This window comes from Pinus tabuliformis, chromosome X, assembly GCF_031772625.1.
Source record: "Pinus tabuliformis cultivar Carrire ecotype Pingquan chromosome X, CPIR1, whole genome shotgun sequence".
NCBI lineage: Eukaryota > Viridiplantae > Streptophyta > Pinopsida > Pinales > Pinaceae > Pinus > Pinus tabuliformis.
Window position 1 is genome coordinate 972,275,081 of NC_142308.1, and position 9,727 is coordinate 972,284,807.

Genomic DNA, 9,727 nt, shown 5'->3' on the forward strand with positions numbered 1-9,727 from the left:
CCTTCATCCAATATAGTGCTAGGTACTACCTTCTGTTGAGCCTCAACCTTGCACTCACTTAGCTATCTTCCCAACAGCCTTTTCCCATTCACTTCTTCCTTTTTCCATCTTTTTCTCCATTAACTTGTTCAAATTATTGCATTACATGTCTTTTTATCATGGTTTGTTAACTATGCTAATGTTTGACTGTTTGATTAGAATTTTGGAACATATACAACAATTCCGCAGCTGTTCAGCAATTCCGCAGCTATTCAAAGATTCCGCAGCCTTTTTGTTGTTTGATATACTCCACGTGTCTTCTCAAGGAACGGGCCACATGGGCACATTGGGATGGATGTACACATGGATCGTATGCTATTGGTTGAGCCAAACCAGTCACGTATGACCTTGGTCAACGCAGGTGTTCCCTCGGTCAAACGGTCAAGTTTTAAACGGTGGCACGGGAGCCGTGAGCAGCTGAGACACGAAACCGTAGCTGGCACTTCCTCCACGCCACAAAGACAGCAAAAGACAGGATCCAAACATAGATTTACTTCCCATGATGACCGTTTCCTCCAAATGTGCACGGAGTTGCCTGCGTGTTGCTGCATAAGTTAATTAGTTAAGACTGCGTGTTGCTGCGTAGTTAATTAGTTAGGCTGTAGTTGCTTAGTTCACGCAGAGGGTAGTTTGTCCCTGCACCTATAAATAAAGCGTGTGCCAACGCTTATAGATTTGTTTTTTTGAATATTGTAAGTGCTGCGCTTATTTTGTTATAAAAACTCTGTTTTAGAAGGCTGTTTCTACAACACTTTTTCACTGTACTTTGACATGCTGGTTTTATAAAAGAAGACTGTTTCTGTTCACCTTTTCGTAGCTGATCTTTAGCTGGTTGCGTGGATGGAGGGCCCCCATCTATGACAGCCTGTGTACATAGTGTTTGATTTCATTTTCCTGCCTTCAGCAATTTTTATTTCTTTCATCATGTATAATAGTGTACCATTTGATTTCATGTCATTTCATTTCCAGCATTTATTTTAAACTGATCAGTATTGTTTTCTGCATGTTTTAACCTGGGATTGTTTGTCTTTGTGTATTTTCTTTATCTCTGATGGTATTTTCAGTTGTCATATTCATAGTTGCTGCCTTTACTCTGTTTTTCTAGCTTAATTTCTAGTTTAGTTTCTCAAGCTGTATGCTAACACATTGATGGTCTCCTTATCATAAGTTGTTCATCTTTAAGAGATCAGAATACTAATAAATTACAGCTTGCTTTGAGTAGCTTTTGGCTTATATCACTAACTCTTTCTTCACTTGTTACACATAACAATGTATGTTGGAAGCAGAATGCTGGAGAAAGGCACAATGGTGTTATAATTTGTCATTTAGAGCTTTATCACTTTTTAGACTTATCTCTAACTACTTCCTAATCGTGTTTTATATAGTAATATATGTTGGAAGCAGAGAGTTAGGAAGAGATGAACATTATCATTGGTTTTTAAAGTGGTTTTCTTACCTTTTTATTTGCAGCAGCATGAGTAGTGACTAGTGCCATTAGAAAGTGGTTCTTTGCTTTTAGTTCATTTCAAGTTATTTATTTCTTTCAATCTCTTTCTTTGCAAAGTTTAGAAGGTAGTTAGAAAACACCAGTTACACACACTCACTCATTTAGGAATCACCTTACACACACTATCACTCATCTGTTTATAAAATCATCACTCCATCTTAGGAAGTTAAATTGACCATAAACAACACCCCCCAAACGACAAAACGATCTAAGAGGTTGCTTAAGTACATATAGTACATCTTCACTTCATCAGCTTACGAGCTCCTGGTTGACAATTTATGATAGCAATTTAGACAACAATAAATTGACTAAACATTTTGGCGCCGTTGCCGGGGAAGTGAAATTAAGTAGCCATATTCTTAGAGAAAAAAAAAAAACATAAAATTTCAAGGAAAGAAGTTGATAACCTATCAAAGTATGCTCTCCTCTTGCACTTCAAAGTGATCTGGAGGATCAGAAAAGAGAAAGTTATTGATTTAGTAGTTTCTTGAGTATGCTCTCTTCTTGCACCTAGAGTGACCTGGAAGATCAGAAAAAGAACTATTAACTTGACTTGAAGAAAAATAATAAAAAAAAAATGACATGCATAGAGCTAGAGATTCTAGGGGAAGGTTTTTAGCTAGAGCTCGAAGTTCAATTTTTACAAGTCCATCTGCTTCAAGGGATAGACAAGAGACACCTCCCTTATCTCCAACCGACACTCCTAGTCCTAGAATTCCTGGAATTCAAGAGCCAAGAGTTGACTCTCCCACACCTTCTATTGAATTTGAACCAGGAAGAGACTCTTCTCTTTCTCCTACAGAAAGACCAATTGTAATTGAGGAAGTAGAATCATCTGAAGAAGAAGGAGAAATCTCTTCTCATTCACCCTTTGTAGAGGAACTAGAACATTTTGAAATCCCTAGGAGAACCATCATGGCAGAGGAAGAAGGAGGTGGTAGAGGTAGAGGTAGAGGAGGAGGAGGAAATAACAATAACAATGGAGGAGGTAGAGGTCCCCTTGGAGGAGGAAATAGAGATGGGGATAATTCATTTGGGTTTCCCATTGTTAATGAGGATTCCCGAGCCACTATGAAAAACATATCGCCATCTGTCCTCCCAAATTTCCACGGGTTAAGAACTGAGGACCCTGAAACATTTTTATTTGAGTTTGAAGTTGTGTGTCGAACCTATGACTACCTGGATGACTCTCAGAAACTCAAATTGTTCCCTTCAACACTGAAAGATCAAGCTTTGAAATGGTTCATGGGGTTACTCACTCAATCCATTAGGTCTTGGGATGAAATGAAACAGACATTTTTGGATAGGTATTTGGACTATTGTATGCTTACTAATCACAAGGACGAGGTATTTAAAATGATACAAAGAGAAGATGAGAGTTTAGAAGATTTACTTGAAAGATTTCAATATAACTTGAAAAGAGCAAAAATGAGTAGCTTGGATGAAGAGACCTTAAAAGCCCTCTTATTAAAAGCCATTAGGGATGAATGGATAGATATCTTAAACATGATGGGGAAAGGGGATATTTCTCAACTTTCACTCAATGATATAGCAGAACTCTGTATCCATCTCTCAAGGGGCAAATCAAAAACTCAAAAAGGGCCTAGAGATCCTTCTCTCCTTAGAGCAAATAAATCTGCAACAGGATCAGTAAGTAGGGCTGAAATCGGCAATATGGTTGATGAATTCAAAACCGACATCTTAGGGAGTCTTAGTGAACAACTAGATACCCTTAAGATTCACAATAAACAAAAAGCAGAAGCTGAGGCTTTGGCCATTTTTTGCCCGAAATGTAGAAAGAAACATGCTTTAAGGGAATGTCCCTTGGATGCACACGTTGTAGAAACATGTGTAATTTGCTCAGAAACTCATGAGACGAACAGATCCCTTTCCGATGCAAGAAATGTCACGAACACGGCCACCTGATCAGGGAATGTCCATTAAACAAACCAGTAGAAGAGGCCAAAACTGAGCAGCCAGCAAAGGACCAAGAGGTCTTCAAAAAGCCAAAACCTCGCCAAAGGGCATTCAGGAAAAGAAATAATAAAGCAGCAACGGATCCTAGCAGAACCCTCAATCCGTTCATCATTTTAGATTCAGAAGCAGACTCAGAAGGCAACCAAAAAGAAACTACGCTTCCGGAAGCTCCCCAACAAAATAATACCGACCATGGAACCACGGATGCTGAGGAGCTCACTGAAAACACAGAAACTCAAACTCAGGAAGCAACAGAGGACAGAGACGAAGACATAGACATGCTAACAAGCGATGGGGGAAGTGAAGACCTGGAACTCAACGAAGTTCTAGAAAAAGAAGGAGTAAATTTACCAGCTATGGAAAAGCAATGGAAAACCCACGGGCTGGACAACATCCCCGAGGAAGAAATCAGAAAAATCAGAGATCTCTTCATTGCAAAACAACAAGCAGCATTGGACAAGCAAAAGAAAAGATTGGGAATCATGAAAGGCACAGGTAACCATCCTAAAACTCTGTTTATTCACTCATTAGGACGCAAGCAGAATAAAAGAAGAGGAAGAAGGACAAACGGAGAGGTCCTCCATGACTTGGGTATTTTCTTGATCAATTCAGGGAAAATGAAGGACTTGCATTCCTTCCTATCCCCCCAATAACCTCCTTGTTTCCAATGAAAATCACCTCGTGGAATGTAAGAGGGCTCAACAACCTCAACAAGCAATGACTCCTCAAAAGGAAGTTACAACAAGAAAAGCCAGACATCATGTTCATTCAAGAAACAAAATGCACCTCTGCTCAGCTAGAGAACATATCCAGAAAGCTAGGAAACTCTGTCAAATACATAGACATTTCAAGCCAAGGATGGGAAGGAGGCATCGCAACTCTTTGGGATTCCAGAACCATCAAAATCACCTCTATGGAAGCTACCAGATCATACATTGCTACAGAATTCCAACTAACAAATAACTCTGAAACTTACCTCTGTATAAATGTATATGGACCTCAACGCTTAGAAGATAAAGTATTATTCCTGAGCATGTTAACAAAATTAAAGCAGAGATACCAGCATTCCAAGATAATTATGGGAGGGGATTTCAATATGATTACTACCCTTCTGGAAAAAAAAGGAGGTCTCAGACGCCTCAATAAAGATTCAGAGCTCTTTGTCGACTTCATGGATTCGGCCAAGCTCGTTGACATCCCTCCTAACAATGGGCTATACACTTGGAACAACCGAAGAGGAGGAGAGCACAGGATAGCCTCTCGCCTGGACCGTTTTTTGATTTCAGAAAACATTTTACTGGAAGGAACAACAGTCGCCTCTGACATTCTCCCCAGTGGGGGATCAGACCACTGGCCCATTGCCCTGGAAGCTGCGTTCCTTGAGACCCCCAAAAACAGACCCTTTAGGTTTGAGAAATTCTGGCTCACTCACCCAAATTTCCAGGAATTGATAAAAAAATGGTGGGACGAGCCCAGGGCTATCAGAGGGACCAAAATGTTTAAACTTCAGTCCAAACTGAAGTTCATCAAACTCAAAATAAAGGAATGGAATACAACCGAATTTGGCAATATCTTCAAGGATAAACATAATATAGAGGACCAACTAAGTGAAATTCACAAGGATTGGGTCTCAGGGATTAACAAAGAAAGATCCATCGAACAGGAAAGGACTCTAATGCAGAAATGGCATCTTCGTTGCCAACAGGAACAAATCCTTTGGAAGCAAAAATCCCGCATCCAATGGTTAAAGGAGGGAGAGCGAAACACAAAATTCTTTCATAGATCGACAATGGATTATAGGGGAGCAAACAAAATCCTCAAGCTCACCAACGCTGCTTGCGAAGTCACTCAGAATCACAATGAGATCTCATCTCTCCTTACCACCCACTTCAAGCAAATTGCTCAGGAATCTCAAGAAGATCGAGTGGCAGCATGTGAGGAAATAGCGCAGGCCATTCCCCAACTCATTACTCCAGCACAGAATGCCTCTCTGTTAAGAAAGATCTCACTGGAGGAGGTAGAGGAAGCAGTTCAAGACATGCCAAATGATAAAGCCCCTGGCCCAGATGGTTTTACAATAAATTTCTACAAAGCATGTTGGCAAACTGTCAAAACTGAGATTTGGGAAGTTGTTGAAGACTCGAGGCGCTCTGGCTCAATTCTCAAAGGCCTGAACTCCACCTTCCTAGCCCTGATCCCCAAAGAGGAGGAAGCCCGAACTCCTGAAAAGTTCCGCCCCATAGCTCTGTGCAATGTGATTTATAAAATCATCTCTAAGGTCATCGCCAACAGACTTAAATCTATCCTCCCTAATATCATCTCGGAGGAACAGTCGGGCTTCGTGGAAGGTAGACAGATCCTGGACAACATCCTCCTGGCACAGGAGATGATTCACACTCTTCAGTCAAAAAAAATCCCTGGAATGATGATTCAATTAGATCTTTCAAAAGCTTTTGATAAAGTTAATTGGAATTATCTGGAGGCCACTTTAAAGGCCTTTGGTTTTGACAACAGGTGGACCAACTGGATCCTCGCTCTCATCAAGTCAACAAATTTCTCTATTCTGGTTAATGGATCCCCCTCAGCAACCTTCTCGCCATCTCGCGGCATAAGGCAAGGTGACCCCTTATCCCCCTTCCTCTTCGTGATTCTCATGGAAGGGCTTAGCAGATATATTCACAAAGCCAAAACAGAAGGAAGCATTAAAGGTTTGCGCCCTTTCCCTTCCACCCCTGCAACTACTCATCAGCAGTTTGCCGATGATACTATGCTGCATTGCTCTCCCACAGTCAAAGAGGCCAAGGCTGTCAAAGCTATTCTCTCTCTTTTCAGCAGAGCATCAGGTATGGAAGTCAACCATTCTAAATCAACTATCTTTTTCTTTAACACCCATGTTTCCATTCAGAACCATCTCACGGGCATCCTAGGATTTCGCAAAGGCTCACTCCCCTCGAAGTATCTGGGAGCTCCGCTCACCACCAAGCCGTGGCAAAAGACCCACTAGGAAAAGCTCATAGCAAACCTGGAAAAAAGGAGCAAACATTGGACCCACAGGGCCCTAAAATTTGCGGGGCACTTAGTTTTAACTAAAGCTATCCTCCAGGCTATCCCTCAGTACATGCTCTCTATCCTCCCGACACCTAAAGCCATCCTTCAGCAAATCCGATCCATTCAAAGATCCTTCCTCTGGAGTGGCAGCACAGAAAAAAGGAAATGGGTCCTCGTAGCATGGGATAAGCTCTGTCAATCGAAAAGGGCAGGAGGATTAAACCTAATAGATCCTGATATCAACAACAAAACAGGAGGTGCCAAGCTGTGGTGGCGATGGCTCAAAGAGACCAGCCTCCCCTGGGCCCGACACTGGAAGGAAAAATACACCCCCAACTGCAGGGACCATGACCTCATCAGACTCCAGGAGTTGCCAGAAGGATCTCCAATCTGGAACCTCGCTAAAAGAAACCGAAACATCATTCAGGATCACAGTTTCTGGGAGATCCGTAATGGGGAATCAGCCCTCTTTTGGGAAGATGCATGGCAACAGCACCCAAAGCTTGAAAATCCAAATCTTGAAAATTACAAATTACACTGTCAAAACAGGGGACTTTTTACAGTACATCAATATTGGATCCCCAATGGTCTCGACCAAACCTGGCGTGAATGGACTCTTCCAGACACAGGAAACCCCAACGAGGAACACAACAGAATTCATGATCTGCTCCAAGTTATACATCAAAGAAAAATCAGGAAAACCGCAGAGGCAGACAAGCTGAGATGGGGTATGAAGGGTAATGGAAACTTCACTCTAAAAGAGGCAAGAGAACAATTAGAACACACAGAGCAGGGGGAGCCAGCCCCGTGGCTCAACAAGGTCTGGGATCCCCTATTCTGGCCAAAAATCCAAACCTTTCTCTGGCTCCTCATGCGGCGAAAGACTCTCACCTGGGAGAACCTGAGGAAAAAAGGCTTTGAGGGCCCCTCCTTCTGTCCAATGTGTAAGCAAGCCGAAGAAACAATGAATCATTTATTCAATACATGTGAATGGGCAAATCATATTTGGCTAGGGTTTGAGGCCATCATGCAGCAACAGAACAGGGATTTAGAATCAATACAAAGCACCATCACCAATTGGCCAAGCAACTACTCAGAAAACCCTCAAATCAATAGTATTTGGAAAATCTTGCCTGGTTTCATCACATGGACAATCTGGAAAGAAAGGAACAGGAGAATATTTCAAAATGATCATAGGGATCTAGAGCATTTGAAAATTACCCTAATTGAGAACATTCGTCAATTGATTCTAGTTAAGAGTCATTTCGACCCATCCAACAAACCCTCTGAGGAAGATCAAAGAATTCTGACCGCTTTCAACATTCGCTCCGAGCAAAGTCATCAAATCCCTGCCAATCAGCCGCACTCCAGAAACACGCCTAATAGATGGTCTCGCCCTCCTGATGGATTCCTGAAACTGAACTTCGATGGGGCCTCACGAGGCAACCCGGGACCAGCGGGCATCGGAGGCCTCATTCGTAACCAGAGAGGAGAAATTCTCCACATTTTCAGCCAAGCGTTGGGAGAAGCCACCAACAACGAAATGGAATTTGCCGCAATGGAGAAAGGTCTAAAAATATTGCAAAGGAAGCAGGCAGACAACGCAATCATCGAAGGCGACTCTGAAATTGCAATTCTGGTGGCAAGGAAAATCTATGGAGGCACACCGATTAGCAAAGCAACCAAACACTGGCGTTTGGCCATGGTTACTGAGAGCATAGGAAATTTGCTTGGGAAAATGAAGGGCCTCGTCTTTCAGCCGATAAGAAGGCAAGCAAACTCGGTAGCAGACCACCTGGCAAACCATGGGATTGATAGCCCAAACGGAATGGTGGACAGTTGTTGGCACCAGGTCACGCATAATCAGCTCAAGGAGAGGTGCTCTCACCTCGCACGCTTGGACTTGGTGGCAGATGACGCGGCAGAATGACTGGCCGCCCTTTTCCATCCCTCAAAAATATGGAGAGGACGACGGGACGCGACCTTTCATTACACAGCAAGTCTCAAAGGACCTTGTGGTTGAGGGCAATAATGGATATTGCAGCTCTCACAATTTTGTACAGAATCGGGATCCGGGGTGACATAGGCCACCGCCGATCCACAGGACAGTGGGACACTTGGCGTGCCCTCAGCCGCTGGGCACAGTCAGCACAGTCATCACCAAGCTCACAGAACTGATTAAGCTCCTCAAGAAAGTCATTCAGTCTGACAGCAAGCCTCCTGTGCCTCAGCAGGGTGGCCCGTCGAAGGCCTAGCAGGAAATTGCGCTCCACTGCCAAAAGAGACTCTCAGCTGCCCTCGAAGTTTCCTCTGTTTTCGCTTCCTCGTCCTTCTGTCTTGCCTATGTCGGCTCGGATTTATGTTTTCTGTCCCTTTCTGCTTTGCCTATGATGGCTCGGTCTTGTATGCTTGAATCACCCTGCGTGGTGTTCTTTTTGGCAGTTTCTCGTCCTTCTCTCAGTCTATGTCTTTTTTGGGGAGTACCTCTTGGCAGCATTCTTCTAGTCTTTTGCCCCAAATAGTTTCTGTTGGTAAGGCCTGCTTCATAGCGGCCAGTCATCTGCTTCGGCAGACTTTTTGTACTATATGTTATTACTGTTAATACCAAAGCTTACTTACAAAAAAAAAAAAAGGATTGTCCTTCAATACCTGGCCTCAAAGCAGTCTTTCAAGAGGATCCAAATACACTTGAATCTCTCTGTTTTAATGCAAGGAGACCTTGGCAAGGGCAACAGAATCAAGGGTTTAACAACTCTATGAATTTTCAATCCCAACCAAATTGGAATCCTTGGCAACAACCTTGGCCTCAACCTCAAAATTCTTTTCAAGCATGGATGCAAAGCATGCAAAATCCTTATGGGAGACTTGCTCAATTCTATCAATATCCTCCATCATTTCAGAATCAGCAGGCTCCACAACTTCCAAATCAAGGTCAACAACTATCATTGCCATACCCTCAACAACAACAACCTCCTTCACAAAATCAAAATTCTCAACTCTTGCTTCAAACCCAGCAGAAGTCAAATCAACTTCCCTCTCAGCCATTACCAAATCCAAATAATAGGAACCCTCAAAATGCTTACATGATGGAAGGTCAACCATTCCCTACCTATATGGTTGTTCCTCTCAATGAAGTACAACTCAGATCAGGTAGAA

At 42.7% G+C, this 9,727-nt stretch overlaps 1 protein-coding gene across 1 annotated transcript in view; it reads left to right on the forward strand.

Annotated features, from left to right (window-relative positions):
* The window catches only part of LOC149142969 (uncharacterized), a 127,024-nt gene extending 118,523 nt beyond the window's left edge, over positions 1-8,501 (forward strand). The window contains exons 3-5 of the mRNA XM_089451635.1: positions 3,430-4,018; positions 4,468-6,366; positions 6,784-8,501. Of these exons, the coding sequence (XP_089307761.1) occupies positions 3,430-4,018; positions 4,468-6,366; positions 6,784-8,501 (4,206 nt within the window). The remainder of the gene's footprint in view (positions 1-3,429; positions 4,019-4,467; positions 6,367-6,783) is intronic.
* Positions 8,502-9,727: the final 1,226 nt, after the last annotated feature.